This window comes from Cavia porcellus, unplaced genomic scaffold (assembly GCF_034190915.1).
Source record: "Cavia porcellus strain 051 isolate PalLab524CR breed Dunkin Hartley unplaced genomic scaffold, mCavPor4.1 scaffold_2, whole genome shotgun sequence".
In the NCBI taxonomy this organism is placed as follows: domain Eukaryota; kingdom Metazoa; phylum Chordata; class Mammalia; order Rodentia; family Caviidae; genus Cavia; species Cavia porcellus.
In genome coordinates this window covers 104,929,238-104,951,191 of record NW_026947485.1, presented here as the reverse complement: position 1 = coordinate 104,951,191, position 21,954 = coordinate 104,929,238, and the positions used below count along the sequence as shown (strand labels likewise).

Genomic DNA, 21,954 nt, shown 5'->3' with positions numbered 1-21,954 from the left:
TCGGCTGTCTTTATCAGAAAGAAAGCTCCTCTCAATGACTCTGGGGCCCTGATGCATGCTTAGCACCCCTGCAGGGTGGCCTGGAACTTCCTGAGAAGCCATGGAAGAGTGTGGTGAGCCCTTTTATCTGTCTTGCTGCAGGAGGGAGTCAAGCTTGATGGCAGGGAAGATGTGTGACTGAGAACTGATGGAATCAAGAAGCAACCCTCAGCAACCAGGCAGCCAAGAAATGAAGATAATCTTTGTCACTGTGCAAAAGCATGGGTTACCAAGAGTGTGGGCTGGAGAGGCCCTTGTGGGGAGCAGGGTTCACGTGAGATCCTGGTCCCAATCCCACTCTACCTTATGTCCCATTCTGCCACTATGTCCCATAAAAGCTGGCAAGCCCAACAACTACTTCAGAAAACCCACATTACCTCCTCCAAGTCATCATCTGGTGTGCAAGGGGTCTGGTCTGTCCTGTCAGTTTGATAAGAGATGGAAGAACCATCGGATTCCAAGGAAGCTTCTTCATCATATCCGAAAAAAGTCTCCACGACAACTGGCTTCTGACCAAAATGTGACATGTTAATGCTTGACCAACAACCTTAGGCCTCTTCCTACATTCTCTTGTTGCCCAGCTGTGGGGGCCATGGCTGTGAAGCTGTCCAGCCATTGCATGGCCCCACCCTGCAATGCACTGCTGTCTTTGTCTGAAGCTGCCTTTGGGGAATCTGGGGGGCTGCCCTGCTTCAGGGCAAGATGGTGGCTTAGGTGTGAACATGCCATCTTGGTTGTTCCAGGAGCTGACTGGTGGAGAGTGGAAGGAGAAATGACTAGCATTTCTATGGTAAATAGCTTCTGGACTTGACCTTCACACATGAACCAATATAAGACCAACAATGAGCACTTCCTCTGATGTATGGTTACTTTTCCAATTATAAATTTCTGTTGTACTCTTACAAATATCAATTCTTGACATATTGGAATAGAAACCAAAACAAAACGAGTCCTCCATGGCCTAGTTTGAGAGGCCTTGTCTTTCGGAATCCCCTGGGGTCCCCTACTTCTTTTGTTTGGTGCTGGGGTTGTAGCTTAGTGGTAGAACACTTGTCTAGCACACAGAGGTCCAGGGTTCAATCCCCAGCATCTCAAAAGTAAACAACAGGAACAATAAACTCTTAAGTTTCCACATCTTAGGTTTTAGAAATATTATAAATTCAAAAGCTGGCCACCTTTTTTCAGTCACTTAGGGTCCCTTGCTTGGTCAACTCCATGAGTTAGCAATCTATGCTATGGCTGCCAGGCTCCCCATTAGATTCCCCACTAGAACCTTTTAAGCAAGCTCCTCCTTGGACCCCAGGACCACCAGTTACCCTGCAGACCACTTGTCCCTGTCCCCATGCCCTTCCCAGATACCTGCATCTTCTAATCACTGACCAAAGAGAACTCTGGGCTATTCCCTGGTCCTCCTTGATCCCCCCTGCCGCTCCAGCAGACTGACCACTGACATTTGCTGAATTGAGCTGTGGCCTCTCTGAGAAAGTCTTTTCACATACTTCAATCTTTTCCTAGATCCCCACTGAAATACCTAGAAAACAGGTACACTAGAGCACAAACTCAAGGTTCTTTCACTGAATTTCCAGCCCCTGTCATTGCCTGATTGTCCATCTTCAACCCTGCCAATGTCCTGGCCTCTGCCTGTCATCCCATGTTTGGGTGGGGGGAGGCCTTTTCTTGTCACCCAATGTCCAGTTGGAGGCCTGGCCTTTTACTTTCATCCGTATCTGGCTTAGCTTCCTCCTGTCACCTCATGTGTGAGAGGAGCCTGGCCTTCTGTCACCCTAATCCAGCGAGGCTTGGTCTCTTCCAATCATTCAGGCATCCTCTGTCTGGATGCCAGCTGCTCCTATATCCCTGACACTCCACCTTCCTCTTTTCAGGTTTTAGTAGCATCCTGATTTCTCCTCCTGCTGATCTGTCCCATTGAGGACATGAGATGTCCTTCTTTGCTGAAGCGTCCTTGGCCCCTTCATGTTCCAGTTCTTCACTGTTCAAAGGTCACCGCACTGAGTTTTCCACAGCCTGACCCTAGGCCTTCTGTTTTCAAGGCTGATTTGCCTAGCTTCTCCTTTTCCCACAAAACCTGGACAGTGTGAGTAACAGGGCCTCTGGGTATCCCAGTGCCCTGCAGTGATCCCAAACAGAGAAGGGCCATGGCAGCATTTTTTTTCCTTCAAGCCTTTAAGAGGGCCAAACAATCAAGTGTCTCAGCTGAGGAGTATCTCCTGGGCCACTGAAGAGCACTGCACAGTGTTTAAAAACAACACACAGAGGCTGGACGTGATGGTGCGCACCTGTAATCCCAGCACTCGGGAGGCTGAGGCAGGAGGATCACTGTTTTGAGGCCAGTTTGGGTTACAACATGAGTTCAAAGCTAGCCTATACTACATAGTGAGACTCTGCCTCAAAAAGTTAAAAAATAAATAAATAAAAATAGCATTCACACATATTTTACAGAGAGTTGGAGACAAGTTAGGACCTTTGGGAATTTCCCCAGTGATTCCTTTAACAAAAATCAGTTTATCAAGAAGGATTTTACTGCAGAGAAATTCCCTTAGGGCTTCAGCTTTGCTAGGGACGCAGGCCTGCTGTGTGGGGCCTGTGTGGGCTACTACTGCCTGCACAAGTCACTGACCTCAACAACTGGCTGTGTGGCAAGTTCTGGATCCAAAAGCATCAACCAAAAAAAAAAAAAAAAAATGGGGCTGGGGATTTAGCTCAGCGGCATAAGCACCTGCCTTGCAAGCAGGCAGTCGTGAGTTTGATTCCTGGTACTGATAAAAATGAAAAAGACCAAAAAAAAAAAAGCATCAACCACAGTGGTGAAACCACCCACTTCCTCCCCAATTTGCCCAGAGACTGAGGCTGTGCCTCCTTTTTTTACAAATGGTACCAGAACAATCAGCATGCCTGACTGGCAGTTTGAGGTGTGTAAACACAGCCACCACCTTGGAGTTTGAGTTTGGTGTCCTCTGGATTGCAGCCCTAATGGGCTCCAAACAAACATAATAATTCTTTGTTTTCAGTTAGGCTGATTTGATCTCAATTAACAAAATTTAAATTTATATACAGGATGTTGGAGTATTATTTCGATTATTTCAGAACAATAACTCTTAGAAGTAATAAAGCTATTTTCTTTACATCTCCAAAGAAAGTCATTCCTAAAAATTTTTCTGCAAACTCAAATTTTATGTCCACGCATGCCAGAGAACCCTCTTTTACCTTGGGGAGTTTTGCCATTTTCTTCCTTTGTTTCCGATACCTTAAAAGCTTATCACGCTCCTACAAAAAAACAGTTGGAAAGATTTTTTTAAGTAGTTAACAGCTCCATCCATTTCTTAATGTTTCACTATTATCATCTGGAACAGGTATGGAAGCAGTCTGAAGACTGGCAGGTTGTCCCCGTGGTCATAAACACGGGGTGTTTTGCCCAGAAATCTGGGGTAGCTCTTCCTGTCTGCCAGCCTGAGACACGTGAGCCTCCATTTTTGTATCTGGTGGACAGTGGGTGGGGGCTGTGCGAAGAACTGGGATGCTAGAGAGCTGATGGTCCAGGCCCCTTCTAGGCCACACAAACAGTGTCCATATTTGTGCTTCTATCTACACTGTAAGGAGCCACCAGGACAGAGTGGGTCCCATGGATGGCTGCCACAGGACAGGACGACTATCAGGTAAAGAGAGAGACACAGACTGGTACTTACTAACACGCTCTTTACATAGCCAGCAGTTTCAAGGGTCTGGGGAAAGAAAACAGCATGTTATGGAACAGAAGGTGCGGACCTTGCCCCTGTCAGAGCCTGCAGAGCCCTGGAGTGGCCCCATCCCCACTGCATTTGTGCCACAGAATCATGCTGCCGAGAGTCCTTGGGGCCACGTTCTACCCTCCTGAGAGAAAGGTTCCACCCTAACCCTCCTTTTTCCTTTCTTGAGCTGATCTGCTGAGGGTTCCCTGAATATTCCAAGCCCCAGGAACATCTTGAGAACTGGTGAGTCTTCTGCTTACTGGGCAGCGGGAAAAGGAGGCCTTCAGGAACTGCAGTTTTATACTGCAGTTTTTTGTAACTTATAGAGATTTCATCTTTTTCCCACTTCCTTGTAAATTATTGTTATTGTTCAGATTGATGATCCCTGTGTCATTCATTAAGAAAAGAATTCAAAGCCCAGGCATTACCGGGGTGGGCTGCCTTAGTGATACTCCCCCTTCCAGAGCCCAGGGCAGGGTCTTTCTGTTCCTTGTCATGTGACTTTGAAGGCAGCTTTAGACCTTGAAAGAGACAGGCACTGACAAAGGAGCACCACAGTCCTGCTGCTTGCTTGCAGCTCCTTCTGAAATTATCTCAGCCTGGGTTTTCCAGGACCCCAGGGAGATGGAGAAAGTGGGAGACTCCAAACTGGGATTGCAGGAGAGTTTCCTGGGCACTAGTTTCCTCTCTGCAATGGAGGGAACTACAAGGCATCCTTCTAAAAGATGTATATACAACTCAATCCCTAGCACCTATGAATGACACTTGATTTGGAAATAGAGTTGTTACAGGTATAATTAAGTTAAGCATGAGAAGACAAGGTCTTTCTGGATTAGAGTGGGCCCTAAACCGAAGGACTAGCACCCTATAAGACCCAGAAGAAGAAAGAATATTCAAACAGAGGAGAAGAGAGGCAGAGATGGAAATGACGGGGTCACAAGCCAGGGAATGCCGAGGCCCTCCAGAGGCTGCCCAGGGGAAAGAGCAGACCCTTCCAGGAGGCCCTGGAGGGAGCGTGGCCCTGCTCACCAAAAACCTGGAGTCTGGACTTGTGGACTCCAGATCTTCGAGAGAATGAATTGCATGGTTTAAAGTCACCCAGACTATGGTGATTTGTTACTAATGGAGTGCTGTTGGCCTTGGGTCCCCAAGGAGTAAAAGTGGCAAGGAAATCCTGAACAGAGCTACCTAGAGAAGGCCACCTTGAACAGTGACCATAGTCGGGGATTCAGCCTGAGATGGTCCCACAACTGCTTGCCCACCTTCCCTCCGTCCCCTCCCTGGGAAGCCAGGACAGGCAGGGGTGTGTGGGATGCGGTCACCTTGGAGAGCTCATCAATGAGGCTCTGCTGCTCTACAATTTGAAGCTTCAGGAAGTCCACTTCCCTTTCATCCTGACTTTGATCAAGGTCGTTTAGGGAGCTGGGTCTTCGGATGATCCCGGCTCTCTGCCTCTGAAACACCAAGCGAGCTGTGTCACAAGTGGCAGGAACGTGGTCTGGCTGGACGGTAGCGCTGGGGTCATCCCGCTGCGCCTGCAGGAGCAGCTCGTGGTCACCTTGGCTGCAGGCTGCTGCTCTACTCAGGCCTCAGAGCAGCTGGCTGCAGAGCCCAGGGAAAACTGAAACCTATGTTTTAGCTGGTCCCCACCATGATTGTAGCTGGACACCACACACAGACCAAGTCTGCCCAGAGCAGGATCCTGTGGCACCCCTGAGGAGGTGACTGTGGAGCTCCCAACGCCCACACATGCTCTGCTTGAAGCTGCAGCTCAAGCTGAAGAGAAAGCCTTTCTGCCAGTGAGGTCCTGGGGATGTTCCTGCCACTCCTCCCCATCATGCTGAAATACTTATTGGCTGAACTTGCTTCTCGGCCTCTGGGCCTCTCGGGGCCAGAGGGAAGATGAAATCACCACCCACTATACATGATCAGACTTAGAGGCCAAGGCATGAGTGTGGTCCCCCAATCAAGGCTCGGTGCTCTGTGCCATACCTACTCCTCCGACCCTCTCCATGCTTGGGATCCTAGGGCCTCTCGCTTGCTTCATCTGGAATTTAGACTTGGGAGCTCACTTGCCCAAACTCCTGGTGCTAGAGAGGTCTAGATGGGAGGGGATGTGTGACTGTCTTTACTGGTCTCCTGCTCATCTCTGCCTCTGCCTTTCTGCCCTCCCAGGCATCACACCCTTCCTTCCCAAGACCAGTTCTTATCTGAGGCTTTTCTCCTACAAGCAGGGACACAAGACCAGACTTGACCCTGAGGGCCGAGTGCCCGGCAGGCTCTGCTGTCTTATTAGATAGCACAGAGAAGTGGACGGCATTGCCGGCCAGGCTGTGCACAGCTGCTGCCCTGCCACCTGGCAAGCCCTTACCATTTCCATATTCTCCTGGGTGACAAATTTCAACTTGCTTTCTATTCGCCGTAATGTGTGAGACAAATCTTCATTTTTCCGGGTAAGGCGTTTGTTTTTATCCAGCAGCGGCTTGTACTGACTTTCAGCTTCTCTTAAACGCTTTAACTGAAATAAAAGTTAATTATACAACCCGATTTTGTTAAGTTACAGAAACTGATAGATCCCTACCCACAGTCAGCAAACTGACCAGACAAAGCTTCAGCTCAAGGGCAGGATTATCAGCCCCCTAGGGCCATCTCTCTAATCTCCCCAGGGTCTGGGTGCTAGAATATGCCAAGGATCCCCAAGTCTGCATATGTTCAAGTTCTTACATAGAGTAGTTGATGCAGTATTTGCACGTAACATATACATATCCTCATGTATATTTGAAATCATTTTGGGTTACCTGTAATGTCTAAGACAATGTAAATGCTGTGTAAATAGTTGTTACCTCATATTGTTTACACAATAATGGCACGGCAAAAAGACAATATATGGTCAGTACAGATAGGATTTTAAAAACAATTTTGATCCACTGCTGGTTGAAGTCACAGATGTGGAACTGTGGGTACAGAGCCAGCAAGTACACAGGGCCAGCTATATTTATAAAGTTTTTCTAGGTGCCTGGTGGAGCCCCCAGGCTGACTGGTGCTTGCTATCCCTGCAGCACTCAGGTGATCTTTGGATGGGAATAAATTGCAGAACAGCATTCTGGGGCCAATATTGTCTGCCACCAAGAGGGGCAGTAAAGTCATGCAGGCCGCTCTGGCCTTTCCAGCCATTCTGAGCAGCTCTCATATCCTCTGTGAGCTCAAGTCACTTGGAAACCTCAATGGTTAAGAAGACTATCAGTGACAACTACCTTACAGGGTAGTGTCCTCGCACATGTCAGGTCACATGCAGAGTTCAAGACACTTGTGCTCTAGTAACAGAGCAGGGATCAGCCAACCAGCACACAGGGACAAAGTTTGGCTCACCTGTATTGTTGCTAATAAAGTTTTATTGAAACACACTCAAGAAGCCTAAATGAAAATTACTTGCTTTTTGCCCAAGGAAGTCTGGAAGTGGACAACTTCTTGCTTTTCCCATCATTCAGCTACAAACTTCTCTGCAAAGATCCTCTGCAACACTCACCAGTTCATTCCTTTCTTCTGACAGCAGGGCATTGCGGTCCTCCAGTTTACGAATGATGGCACTTAACTCTGCAATTTTAAGTTGGAAGCGCCGGGCATCTTTTTCATCCAACTGCTGTTCCTAAAACAAAAATCAACTGCAAATAACTGTTCCTAGATGCAGATATACAAAACATTTGCAAACACAACCCACTATGGAAACCAAATTCTTCTGCATGGTGACTGCCCTCACTTCCAAGTGGCCGCTGGTGGGTGTGGACCCTCCTGGGAGGGGTACCATGCTTTGAGTGCATGCACTGCAAACTGCAAGATGAGGACAGAATTGAAGCAGAAATGTCTGGAGTATGCAAATGTGGAGGGCAAGAGCGTGCAAGTGCCAGCACACAAGAGCAGTGGGACCAGGAACGTGCTTTCCTTGTGGCTGCTGCCCAGCTCCACCTTTCAGATGGGGGCCTGCCTGACCTGACAGTGGGCAAGTCACTTCCACAGGATGAGCATGGGAAAAGACACACATTACAGACTTCTGGAAGTTGCTTTCCCAAGAAGTTCAAATTGAGTTCTAGAGGGTCACTTTTGCAACCACAGGAACACCATCCAAAAATCAGTAAAATCATTTTCATCCAGTTTCAGTCTCTGGAGTCAGTACAATAGTCTACCAAGCACCAGAGCAGGAGGGGATGATTCTAACTCTGTTAAGCTGTTTGCAATAGGACCACAAAATTCTGTTCTCTGTTCTTACAATGTCACTGTCCTACGGCTGGATCAACTCAATCAGTTTTCCTGACTGGGTTCTCTAATTAAATAAAAGAGTGTCCATAAAGATATTGGACAAGGCTCGAGTTCCTCATTCAATGGGTGCAGGAGAGGCTAGGGACCTAAGACCCAGAGGGACTGTGTCAAGGGTCCATAGGTTTAGAACTCCCAGGATATTGCAGACCAATGCAGAGGAATCTGAATGAGGAGCAGCGATGACATGGATGAATTCACAGTCCGTGTGGCTGATGGCTGACCCACATGATCATTTACAGCCCATGGAAGAGCAGAAAGTGGCATGTCACATGAAAAGCAGGTGGGAGTATGACTGGTGATGTGAGTGCCAGAAACAACTGCATGGGGGCCAAGCTGGAGATGAGGGCGTGTGGCAGCCAGAAGCCTGCGCACATGGGCATGGAAACAGCACACGCTCCAAGCATCTCATCTCCCATCCACCAAGGGTATCAACCTGGAGGTCCAGGAGGCAAAGGACTAGTGGTTGCTGTTGGTGAGGGAGGAAGGAGACCATCTATCAGTCCTCTTGACCACTGCTGATAAAGAGAGGGCTCAGGGCTGGCTGGAGCTTGTCCAGGGCAGATTCTACTTGGATTTGGGTCCCACACAAGGCTGCGCAGCCACATGGTGCTGTGTGTCTGTGACTTGGGGCCAGATGGGGTGAGGCCTGGGGGTGCTTACAGGGCTTCCTGAGTGGTCTGAGGCATCTCCTGCACCGCTTGCATAAGGAAGTTCCCGTCTGGGGCTGCCTGGGTGCCGCTCAGCCTCTCTGGCCTGCGAAAGCTGCTCATCTAGAGCCTCTTTTTGAAGCTGCAGTCTTTGGGCATGCCCGGCTTGAACCCCTAACTCTCTCTCCAGCACGAAGACTGCTCTGTCTTTAAATTTTATCTCCTCCATCTACAAGGAGAACAGAACACAATCACACATGCAGGCAAGGTACGGATCTACAGTTACTATAGAAACACGCATAGTGACACTGGGAGGGGTCTGCATTGGCAGCAGCCCTGCCAGTATCCTAGGTTGGGAGACCAGAAGCAAAACAGACCATCTTAGCTGACAGCCAGGTACTACATCCCCCAGGCTGCTATACCACACCCTGGCCCTGGGCCACCTGGAGTCAGCTGGTTCATCCCAGGCTGGTGATGGGACCCAGGGACCCAGGCTCTGTATACCCTTGCACCACCAGCCCAGCTGGTCAGCAAGACTCCACATCCCCATTCTCAGTGTCCATGGACATAAGCATCATCTGGCAGAGTTGAGGGAAGCCTCCCACAGCTCTTGCTTCTTTCTGTACACTGAGTAGTGAAGGTGACACCCCAAATCACCCATACACACCAGCAGGAAGGGTATGATGGGCAAGATTCTGCTGTGTATGGCAGGGGTAAAAGCAGTGAATAACAGCCTTGGCCTGAAAGCTCTCCAAGCCCACTGCAGTCCTGATTGCTCCCCATCTCTGAGAGGTGCCAGGTCAGGGAGGGCTGGGTGGTCTGTGGGGGCACTCCTGCCATCCTTCTCCATCCCCCTCTCCTGGCTCTGAGCTACAAAGTTAGCTACAAAGTTAGAGAGCTGTTTCTAGGCAAAGCTGCTTTTCCTACCAATCTTGCTGCAAGCTAATGCTTTCAGGGTGTGGTGAGGGCATCTGGACAGGAAGGCTCCAGGAACAGATGCACAGTGTGTCTGCTCCACCCTAGGACCTGCATGCTGGCCAGGCTGGCCACTGTGAGGGTTCTGCAGCATTTCCCACTTTCCCTAAAGGGAAGCATTGTTTGCCCTCACCTTCTAATGGCAACAAGAAACCCTTGCACACACAGCTGCCGCCTGCACTGGGGACCTCTCACTTGGGCTGCCCCATACACACATGCTTGGTTTGAGATGGATCCTGCCAAGTGGACCGTGCAACATGGAGAGAAAACAGAACTCTAGCACTCCAGGCTGTAAGCAGCACTAGATTTACAAGAAGATGATAATATCTTTGTGGAAGAACACATGCAATTCACACCGTATTTTCAAATAATGATGCAGAGTAGACCTCTGCTTGCTGGGTAAGGTTAAAATAAGTGAGTGAGTCAGTCATCTGGTCAAGTTAGCTTGGAAACAAAGATAAGATGTCTAATTAACCCAGATCACAAATTCACAGGCAAGCTATCAACAGACTAGAATACAACAAATCCTTAATTGCTGAATTCCTGTTTACTGGAGCATACAGTGGTATGGAAAGAGGTAGCAGAGCCAATTAGTGAGACAAAGTAGCCAGTGAAAATGAAACCATATCAATAGGCAGCTCTGTCCCAAAGTCTAGCACTTAAAGGAAGATGTTTACAAACATTGTTTCTCCTTCACGGGGAAACAACAAAGTGAGGCTCCAAGGACCACTTGGGAACTGGCTTGGAGTACAGGGCCAACCTGTGTGTGAAGCCGTCATGCAGGAAGGTAGACTATCTGCAAAGACCCATGCCTGCTCCACCACCACCACTAGGGAAATGCAGGAACAGTGCTGTCACTCGGGCAAAGGATGCTCACCTAAGAATTGGTGACAGTCTCCCAAACCCGTGGGTCTCTCATGCCGAGATTCCTCAGGCAGATGTGCATATCTATGTCTTCTACTCCCTCTACCTTAGGCCTGAGATTTTGGTGGGAAGAACAGCGTGTGCGTGCAGGACGCCCGACCCTGCCTGGATCGAGATGCTCTGTGGAGCTGGGTGGCCCCTCACTCTCAATGAGCTGCTTCTGACCCAGTGCACACATTCAAACGTGAGTAATGGGATGGTGATCAGTGCTTGTATGACCAGCCTGTGAAGCCATGGTGGGCCGTGCAGGTTTGAAGGCTTCCAGCACGTGTGTACACCCAGACCCACACACACAGCTCCCCCACTGCAAGGGTTTTAATCAAGTGTCTGTTAGTAAAGCCACAGGCTGAAGGCTCTGACACGCTCTTCCTGGTGCTACTGAGGGGCAGTTGACTCCTTCCCTTCCTCTGTGCTGCAGAGCACAGAGAATAGTGAGCCTGTCCCACACCCCAGCTATCCCTGTGCTGACATCGAGGTGGCTAGTCTCCCAGTGAGCCCGCAATTGGGAAATTCCTGGGACATGGGTTTTCAAAGCTGAAACTGGGGAGTCCTGGTGAACCAGGATAAGTCAGTTTCCCTGCCGCCAGGATGGCTTCAGTGGCTTCCAAATGGCCTGCCTGTCCCCTCTCCTATAACCAGTCCACTCTGTCCCCTTCAACCAGAGTCAGCTTTTACAAAGAGATCAGATCTCACTCTGTGGGTAAAATACCCTCTCCAACAATAGGAATATCCTTACAGGAGCCTTACAGGAGAATCCTTACAGGAGCCTGTAGGTTGCCATGTGAGCTGCCTCTACCAATCCTAGTCCCTCACGCTGCCCCTCACTCCCAGGTTCAGAGGCTGTCTCGAAATCAGAGGGATGTCCCTTGGAGTGGTGGGTCCCCGGGGAAGTGGTGTGCAGGAGGCAAGGAGAATCGTCCTTGTTCAGGAGAGAAGACGGCTCTCTGCACCTGGACTCATTCCTGCCTCTCCGAACACACAGCACACTCAGCACAGCACTGAAAGCAAGTGCTCCTGGTCAGTTCTGCATCCGAGTCAACAGGCAGGCTCCTAGTCCACACCCTGCACAGGGTGCAACCTGGTGCCTGCACTGTACCAGCACCCCTGAGGATGGTGAAGCACACTGACATGATCCAGCCACCATCCTGCAATGCTGATGTCCCCTGCACACATATGCCCCAAAGTGCCCATCAAGGATGCTTGTCTCACAGGGTGCATCACTCTGGTGTGGTCACTCACAGTTGTGGCTGCTCTTGTCTGTGCTGGCCGTGCCTCGGTGTTACATACAAGGGCTCTGCCTAAGGCATTGGCAGAGTGCCTATTACCCTAAGCAAGCATCCTTAGAGAAGGACAGGTGTCCTGATCTGCAAAGGCCTCCTGACCCAAGTAATAGGCTCCCCTATGACAGTGGTGGCTCACCCCACCTCCATCTATCTTCTTCCGGAAGGATCTGCATCTCAGGTGACCGCCCCTGCCTATAAGCTCTGTCCACAGGAAACCTGAACATCAATGTGTCTCACATGCCAGAGGAGGCTGCTGCTTTTCAGTAGATGTGTGGGAGATGAGGAAGGATGTGGTGTGTTTTTTATAGGCTCTTTGTCTTCTGGGAGAAGAGGTCCTAAAGAGGCTTAATGAGGTGTTAAAGGAGAAGGAGTCCTGAAACTCAGCCATTAAAGGGCTGAGGAAGGGAATGAAGATTGCAAACAATACCCAGATAAGCTAGAGGGTTTGATACTATTCAGGGTGAGACTCAGGGACCAAAGAATTTGGAGGTCTGGTTGCACATCCTTGGGTGAATGTGCCAGAATGAACACCCTCCCCCAGCCTTACGCATCCTTGGGTGGGGAATAAGAGTTGGAATAAAGAGAAAGAGATGACATTTTAGGTCAAGGAGATGACAAGTACCCAGAGGCTTAGTAGGATCTGGTGTATATCTGAGAATCAATTCTGGGAATTTGGTCCTGAAAGGGTTAACTCCCTAACTCCCCAGAGCAGGGAATAAAAGGGTTAACTCCCTAACTCCCCAGAGCGGGGAATAAAAGGGTTAACTCCCTAACTCCCCAGAGCGGGGAATGAAAGGGTTAACTCCCTAACTCCCCAGAGCGGGGAATAAAAGGGTTAACTCCCTAACTCCCCAGAGCGGGGAATAAAAGGGTTAACTCCCTAACTCCCCAGAGCAGGGAATAAAAGGGTTAACTCCCTAACTCCCCAGAGCGGGGAATAAAAGGGTTAACTCCCTAACTCCCCAGAGCGGGGAATGAAAGGGTTAACTCCCTAACTCCCCAGAGCTATCAGAGCAGAGCAGAAAGGAATGCCTAACTCCCCAGAGCTATCAGAGCAGAGAAAAAAAAAAAAAAGAATGCACTTGCAAGGTTGTTCTGTCTCAACGAGATAAGTAAGACAAGTAACTGTTCTGTTCTGGGCACATAGTGACTGGGCTAGGAACCCCAGTCTCCATGGTTACTCAACCCCAAACCCCTCCAATCAACTTCTGCCAAGTCCTATGCTGCTCAAAATTAACCAATGCAATTTGCTTCTGTAAACTTGCTTGCCTCCCGCTTGCACCCTTAAAAACCCTACACAATTCCCCCTCGGGGCCCCCTCCGCACTTGTTTGCCTGGGGGACCCCATGCGCATGGAAATAAACTTTTTACTCCTCACTACGAGCTGAGTCCTTGGGGTCTTCTTCCCTGCGACGCCGGTTCCTACATATGGAGGCCCTAGCGAGATAGTACGTCTCACGGGAGACGACCTCAACGGCTCCGCCTTACACCGCGGGTGAGTACTACCGGTCACTTTTGTTTACTTTCATTTTGAGATCGATCTACCAGTACTTTACGCCCCGAGCCCAGCGGCTCCAATCTAGGGGCAATTTCTGTTATCTGTTCTCTGGTGACCAGGGGACGCCCCACACGGTTTTCCGTGGCTCACCGTCTGCGATAGGGTTTTCCTATCGATCTGGGGAATTTCATTCCCAATCTGTGGTCCGTCCGGGCCAATCTGGAGGCACCTCCTAAAGTGACTCGTTTGGTGTGAGACTAATGCGTGAGAGTGAGGTGGCCGGCCTGTTCGTCTTGTGTGTTGCGGGTGTTGTGTTCGGATATTTGTTGTATCACGCTTGCGTTAACCGCCCTGTGACTTTAGAACGCCATGGGACAATCGACCTCATCCCCATTGTCCCTCACCCTCGACCATTGGTCGGAGGTTCGGAAGAGGGCTCACAATCCCTCCTTACAGGTCAAGAAAAGTAAATGGCAGACTTTCTGCTCGTCTGAGTGGCCCATATTCTCCGTGGGTTGGCCACCGGAGGGGACCTTCCACCTTCCCCTCATCCTAGCAGTTAAGAGCATCATCTTCTGCCCCGGACAAGAGGGCCACCCTGACCAGGTTGCCTACATCTTGGTATGGCAGGACCTCAGGGAGAAACCCCCACTATGGGTGAAACCCTTTCTTCCTCCTCCCGACTCCTCTATACCTAAACTCCTAGCTCTAAAAAGGGCTCCCACCCAGGTCCTGCCCGATTCTCAGCCCGATCTCCCTCTGCTCGACTATGACTGACCTCCTCCTTCTCAACCGGCTCAACCTCCCCCATACCCGCTTTCTTCCCTAGCCTCTTCGTCCGGATCGAGCGCTACTCCCCCTTCGGCACCCTCTTCTCCTAAATCAAACTCCTCCTCTCCCCCGGCACCCATGCCTTCTCTATACCCCATGCTCCCGCCGGTGGCTGGTCCTGGGTCCACTCCCCTGGGACTCACAGGCCCAGCCCAAAACACTCATGGCAAACAACGACCGGAGGACCCAGTGGTCACTCTCCCCCTCCGTCCCTACGGGCCCACTATCAGCGACGGGACGGACGAGGGAGTAATGCCGGCCCTCCAGTATTGGCCATTTTCAACCTCAGATTTGTATAACTGGAAAAATAATAACCCTCCTTTCTCTGATGACCCCTCCAAGGTAACAGGCTTAATGGATTCGATCATGTTCTCCCACCAACCCACATGGGATGACTGTCAGCAACTTCTGGGAGTCCTGTTCACCACCGAGGAGAGAGACCGCATCCTTCTTGAAGCCCAAAAAGCCGTTCCCGGAGATAACGGCAGACCCACCCAGAGACCTGACCTGATCGACGATTTCTTCCCCTTAAAGCGCCCCGACTGGGACCCCAACTCTCCTAACGGTAGGCAGCATCTTTCTATCTATCGCCAGACTCTAATGGCAGGTCTCCAGGCGGCCGGAAGGCGCCCCACTAATTTGGCCAAGGTAAGAGAAGTAATTCAAGGGCCCAGTGAGACTCCCTCCGTTTTTCTAGAATGCCTGATGGAGGCTTACCGACGGTACACGCCTTTTAACCCTGAAGAGGAAGGCCGACAGGGCTCAATAGCCATGGCCTTCATAGGGCAATCGGCTCCTGATATAAGGCGTAAGCTCCAAAGGCTAGATGGTCTGCAAGACCTAACTCTGAGGGATCTTGTTAAGGAAGCTGAAAAGGTCTACTATAAACGGGAGACAGAGGAGGAAAAGGAGTTAGCTAGGGACAAAAGACGAAACAAGGAATTGGCTAAAGTGTTGGCTACAGTTATTCAGGGTAAGCCTGAGACAGGAAAGGGAAAGCCCAATCGCCCCCCATTAGACCCTGACCAATGTGCATATTGCAAAGAAAAAGGACACCTAATCAAAGACTGTGAAAAACTAAAAAGGAGGCGAGCCAAAGAGGAACGAGAAAAGCAGTCCTCACAGCGACAGCGAGCCCCCATGCTCACCTTAGATGACGAGGACTAGGGACTTTGGGGCTCGGTCCCCCTCCCCGAGCTCAGGGTAATGTTTAAGGTGGAGGGGACTCCCGTGGAATTCGAGGTCGACACGGGAGCTGTTTACTCGGCCCTTCAGGCCCCCTTAGGGGCCCTTTCAACCAAGAAATCGCTAGTTCAAGGGGCTAACGGGAGCAAATATCGCTCGTGGACCACCGAGCGCACAGTTGACCTAGGCAAGGGAAAAGTAAAACACTCCTTCCTGGTTATTCCTGAATGCCCTGCTCCCCTTCTGGGACGAGACTTATTAACCAAACTAGGGGCGAAAATCTCCTTTGAGCCCCAAGGACCTCAGGTGACATTCCGCAACCCAAAGGTTGGGCAACCCATGGTTACAGTGTTATCTCTAAAATTAGAGGATGAATACAGGCTCTATGACCACCAAGACCCTCAGCCCATCTCCCCTGCCTGGTTAACTGATTTTAAAGACTCCTGGGCCGAGACAGCTGGACTTGGGCTGGCAAGCCAGCAACCGCCTGTAGTGGTCACTCTAAAAGCCACCGCCTCTCCTATTCGAGTTAAACAATATCCCATTAATAGAGAGGCCCACCTGGGGATCAAGGTACACATACAGAGACTTTTAGACCAAGGGGTATTGACCCCTTGCCGGTCTGCATGGAATACCCTGTTGCTCCCTGTCAAAAAGCCTGGGACAAATGACTACAGACCAGTACAGGACTTGAGGGAGGTCAACAGCAGGGTGGAAGACATTCACCCCACCGTACCCAATCCTTATAATCTCCTCAATGGCTTAAATCCATCAAAGACTTGGTATATGGTCCTGGATTTAAAAGATGCCTTTTTCTGTTTGCCTTTGCATAAAGATAGCCAACCCCTGTTTGCATTTGAATGGACGGACCCCGAAACTGGGTCCACCAGACAATTGACCTGGACGCGCCTCCCACAGGGCTTCAAAAATAGCCCAACCATCTTTGATGAGGCTCTACACAAGGACTTAGCCCCCTTCCGGGCTCAACACCCGAACCTCACCCTCCTCCAATATGTAGATGACTTGCTGCTGGCCTCGGACTCTGAGGGTGATTGCACCAACGGAACCCAAGACCTTTTACGTGAGTTGGCTATCTTGGGATATAGGGCATCGGCAAAAAAGGCCCAAATCTGCAGACAAGAGGTAATCTTCCTGGGCTACTCCTTGAAAGGGGGAAAAAGATGGCTTACTGAAGCTAAAAAACAGACTGTGGTCCAGATTCCCCCTCCAAAGAACCAAAAACAGCTACGGGAGTTTCTGGGTACTGCGGGGTTTTGCCGGCTGTGGATCCCGGGGTTCGCAACCCTGGTGGCTCCCCTGTACCCACTACTCAAGGGGGGATCTCCCTTTGTTTGGAAAAAAGACCACCAACATGCCTTTGATGCCATCAAGCGGGCCCTCCTATCCGCTCCGGTCTTGGCCCTCCCCAACATAGACAAACCTTTTACTCTCTTCATTGAAGAGAGAAAAGGAATAGCGAGAGGAGTATTGACCCAGGCCTTCGGACCATGGAGGCGACCGGTGGCTTACCTCTCAAAGAGACTAGACCCTGTGGCGAATGGATGGCCGCCCTGTTTAAAGGCGATCGCAGCGGTGGCCTTGCTCATTAAAGATGCTGATAAATTAACTTTGGGACAAAGAATAACAATCATTGCCCCGCATACACTAATAAGTATCATCCGCCAACCTCCGGATAGATGGCTCTCAAATGCCAGAATTACTCATTATCAGAGTCTCTTACTCAATAAAGACAAAATAACTTTCGGACCTCCAGTGACTCTCAACCCGGCGACCCTGCTGCCGGAGGAAACCTCCAAACCCATCCTCCATACCTGCCAGGACATCTTGGCAGGAGAGGCTGGAGTACAGTACGGACTTACTGGATTGCCCCCTGTCCGATGCAGAGGTGACTTACTTCACTGATGGGAGTAGCTTCTTGATTCAAGGTAAGCGGTATGCGGGTGCGGCTGTGACTGATCATTCCAATATTATCTGGGCAGCCAAGCTAGAGGATGAAACCTCGGCTCAAAAGGCCGAACTGATCGCTCTGACTAAGGCTCTAGAGCTCGCCGCAGGAAAGCAAGCAAACATTTACACAGATAGCCGATATGCTTTTACAACGGCCCACATCCACGGGGCCATATACCGCCAGCGGGAACTTCTAACTTCCGCGGGCAAAGAAATGAAACACAAACAAGAAATTCTTCAACTGCTAGCCGCAGTCATGTTACCCCAAAAGGTGGCGATAGTACACTGTAACAGCCACCAAAAAGGAACTGATCCCGTTACAAAGGGAAATAACCTGGCCGATCAGGCAGCAAGATCTGCGGCCATGGGAAACTCACAGATGTTGGTGACTGATGTCAAAAATCCTCCTCCTAAGGAGGAAGCCCAAAATAACCCAGCCTTTGAGGCGTCAGACCTGACTGCTTACATTCAACAGGCCCACCGGCTCACCCATCTAGGGGTTAAGAGACTATGTCTACTGGCTCAACGCCAAGATTTCCCGTATCTCCCACTGCCATACGTCAGGTTGCCACACGGGTTGTGACTAATTGCAAGGCTTGTCAATTAACCAATGCCTATCCCACCAAGCTGGCTCCAGGCAAAAGGCTACGCGGTGCCAGGCCTGGACAACACTGGGAGGTGGACTTTACAGAAGTTAAACCTGCCCGATATGGACTAAAATATCTGTTAGTTTTTGTGGACACCTTTTCTGGATGGACTGAGGCCTTTCCTACCAAAAAGGAAACTGCTGCCATGGTCACAAAGAAGTTGATGGAAGAAATTTTTCCCCGGTTCGGATTGCCAAAGGTAATAGGGTCTGATAATGGGCCGGCGTTTGTGGCTAAGGTAAGTCAGGGACTGGCCAACATATTGGAGATTGAATGGAAGTTACATTGTGCTTATAGACCCCAAAGCTCAGGACAGGTAGAAAGGATAAATAAAACTATTAAGGAGACCCTCACTAAATTAGCTCATGAGACTGGCTTAAAAGATTGGACGATGCTCCTGCCGTATGCCCTTTTTCGCGCACGAAACACCCCGTCTGCCAAACCCCCTAACCTCACCCCCTTCGAGATCCTCTTTGGCACTCCACCCCCCATTCGAGATCTCACTCCCTTAACTGAACATACTACCTTGTTACCAACCTCTTTGTCTGACAGGCTCATTGCCCTCGACAGCCTGCAGAGGGACTTGTGGACGCAACTAGCCTCAGCCTACGCCCCCAGCGAGTCTCCTATACCACATCCGTACCAGGTGGGAGACTTTGTGCTCGTCCGGCGCCACCAACAAGAGACTCTACAGCCTCGCTGGAAAGGACCATACCAGGTCCTACTGACTACTCCTACAGCGGTAAAGGTTGACGGGATCGCCTCTTGGATCCATGCGTCGCATCTAAAGCCTGCCTCAGCGCCAGAGGACGACTCCTGGGAACTCAAATGGTCTGATAACCCCCTAAAGCTTAAAGTGAGCCAAAAGACTCCCTAACGCTGTTTCTGTACACTTCTGTTGTGCGTCCTTATGAGATGACCCAACCAAAACCCCAGGCTGTAACCCCCTGGGCCCTAATGGGATTACTCATGTTAATTACCCCCGCGATGGCAAACCCCCACCGTCCTTGGGTCTGGTCATTGATTAGGTGGGATAACCAAAAAGAGGTCGACAGATGGATAGGGTCAGGCCATCCAACCTTCAGTTTTTATTCATGTGATCTTGCTCCTCTTGATCCCAATGCAGATCTCCCCCTGGGAATATATCTGTGTCCCGCGTCTGTGGAAGGGAGAAGTTACTGTAATTCCCCAGGCGAATACTACTGTGCCTACTGGGGATGTGAGACAGTGGCCACAGCATGGACTCCCTCAATAAAAGATCGACACCTTAGCTTGTCAGGAACAGGGAGTGGCCAACACAAGGACCCTTTGCCACTGTCAAAAAGGAGCCTTCACTCTTTTGACGGGGGACCAGGCAATTGCCAACATTTACAACTCAAAGTCCTCACCCCTGAGGACCAATCTTGGACAACAGGAAAAACTTGGGGATTTAGATACTATATGAGTGGACCTGACATAGGGGGTTTTTCCTTATTAAAAAGGAGTTAAAGACAAAACCATTACGGCCAACACCAGCCCCAACAATTGCTAAAGGGCTCTCATCCCCTATGCCCGTGACTACCCAAAGCCAAGGGCCCACGACCTCACCTCTCACCCTCTCCGGGTATTCAACTAACCCTCCTGATTTGGGGCTCATCCCTCCAACTGTGAGCTCCCTCCTTAGTCTCATACACGGGGCTTATAGAGCCCTCAATCTTACCCATCCGGACCTCGCCCGATCCTGTTGGCTATGTCTAAGTCCTAACCCTCCATACTATGAAGGGACTGCTCTAAATGACTCTTATACATTAACCCCCAACCCCGACCAATGCGAGTGGAATCAAGTATACCACACTCTCCCCCTTCCGGGCCTCGCCAGTCAAGGGACCTGTGTAGGAACAGTTGATAACTGGCCGACAGACCTACGCCATCACTGCCTCATACACGTCAACTCCTTTCCCAAAAATCAGTATCTCCTTCCCCCCCTGGGGCATTCTGGTTATGTACCACTGGACTCACCCCTTGTGTCTCCACAAATGTTCTCCTTGCAGACAATAGCTCCTGTATCCTCATAGACCTCATGCCTCGTATTAAATACCTCCCACCCAACATGCTCCCCCTCATGAGGAGCCGAAGTAAACGAGAACCAGTTTCCCTGACCCTGGCGGTATTATTGGGGATAAGAGTAGCGGGAGGCATAGGGACTGGTACAACAGCCCTCATTACTGGACACCAGTCCCGCCAACAGCTCCTCACAGTTGTTAACCAAGATTTAAAGGCCCTCGAGGGATCTATAACTACACTAGAACAATCCCTTACGTCACTATCTGAAGTAGTGTTACAAAACCGGAGGGGCCTAGATTTACTGTTTTTAAAAGAGGGGGGTCTCTGCGCCGCACTTAGAGAGGAATGTTGTTTTTACACCGACCATACTGGAATTGTGAGGGATGCAATGGAAAAGCTGAGAGACAGAATCAAATCCCGAGAGCCCTCTCTAAGCGAGACCAAAGCGTTCTCCTTCTGGGAGTCAATTCTGCCCTATATTCTCCCTTTACTGGGACCCCTGGCCGGGTTCATTATAGTTATGGCTATAGCCCCTTGCCTCATTAATCGAGTAACTCAATTTGTGAGGACCCAGATTTCTCAAGTAAAAGTTATGGTGCTACGTCAACAGTATGACCCCCTGCCCATACAGGGCCTTTAGGATTAAAGGCCATTTACAAAAAGAAGGGGGGAATGAAAGGGTTAACTCCCTAACTCCCCAGAGCAGGGAATAAAAGGGTTAACTCCCTAACTCCCCAGAGCGGGGAATGAAAGGGTTAACTCCCTAACTCCCCAGAGCTATCAGAGCAGAGAAAAAAAAAAAAAAAGAATGCACCTGCAAGGTTGTTCTGTCTCAACGAGATAAGTAAGACAAGTAACTGTTCTGTTCTGGGCACATAGTGACTGGGCTAGGACCCCCAGTCTCCATGGTTACTCAACCCCAAACCCCTCCAATCAACTTCTGCCAAGTCCTATGCTGCTCAAAATTAACCAATGCAATCTGCTTCTGTAAACTTGCTTGCCTCCCGCTTGCGCCCTTAAAAACCCTACACAATTCCCCCTTGGGGCCCCCTCCGCACTTGTTTGCCTGGGGGACCCCATGCGTATGGAAATAAACTTTTTACTCCTCACTACGAGCTGAGTCCTTGGGGTCTTCTTCCCTGCGACGCCGGTTCCTACAGTCCAAGGTTAATCTGCCAGTATGATGGGAATAGTGGTTCTCAAGCCTGGTCCCACATGAATCACCTAAGAAGATTTTTTTGAAAACCAGTGATGCAGAACTTGTGATTCCAGACATGGTGAAGTAGCGGGCATTAGACTTTTCCTTGTGCAGAAAGCAAGTCTAGAAACTAAGCAAAATATACGTAGCTGGACTAGGATTCTGGCGGCAAGGGAGGGCAGATGAGGAGAGAGCTGATTACTCCTAGATTTTGACATGAGGCATTGTTTCAGCTTTTCCACCAGGAAACAGAGCTAAGCAGAAAACAGAGGTACCTTGGGGGAAAGAAACCCAGATCAGAATTTGAAGCTTTTGGGGCAACTGAAAGAATTCTGAATCATATTCTTATTCCCAGGGAGGAACTAGAGGGCAGGCACTAGGGATAAGGGAGCAGCAAAAAAGATCTCCAGTTCCCTTGAGCCTCAGGCTCGGGCTGTGCACACACAAGACAAGACTCTCAGAGGCCTCACGGAGACCAGTTTCTAAGAATCTGAAGCATAAGCAGGATGTAAGTGCCTGAGAGGCATTCAGTTCAAGCTCAGACAACGTAGAGGGTCTTGATGAACGCTCCAGGCATTCAGTTGAGACCTTGAAAAGGCCACACTCTAGAGCCAGGAGCATGTAACAAGAATGGGGTGTTCACACTGAGAAGAGAG

The 21,954-nt window shown here is 50.0% G+C and overlaps 1 protein-coding gene across 38 annotated transcripts in view; it reads right to left on the bottom strand.

Annotated features, from left to right (window-relative positions):
- The window catches only part of Jakmip3 (Janus kinase and microtubule interacting protein 3), a 158,259-nt gene that overhangs the window by 37,572 nt on the left and 98,733 nt on the right, over positions 1–21,954 (bottom strand). For 12 of the 38 annotated variants that reach the window (XM_063244962.1, XM_063244963.1, XM_063244961.1 and 9 more), the window contains 7 exons: positions 8,760–8,975; positions 7,312–7,431; positions 6,157–6,303; positions 5,108–5,320; positions 3,744–3,779; positions 3,265–3,324; positions 417–548 (listed from right to left, as the gene is read on the bottom strand). In XM_063244962.1, the coding sequence (XP_063101032.1) occupies positions 417–548; positions 3,265–3,324; positions 3,744–3,779; positions 5,108–5,320; positions 6,157–6,303; positions 7,312–7,431; positions 8,760–8,975 (924 nt within the window). The remainder of the gene's footprint in view (positions 1–416; positions 549–3,264; positions 3,325–3,743; positions 3,780–5,107; positions 5,321–6,156; positions 6,304–7,311; positions 7,432–8,759; positions 8,976–21,954) is intronic. The other 26 variants (XM_063244971.1, XM_023561593.2, XM_063244976.1 and 23 more) reach the window with 11 other exon arrangements.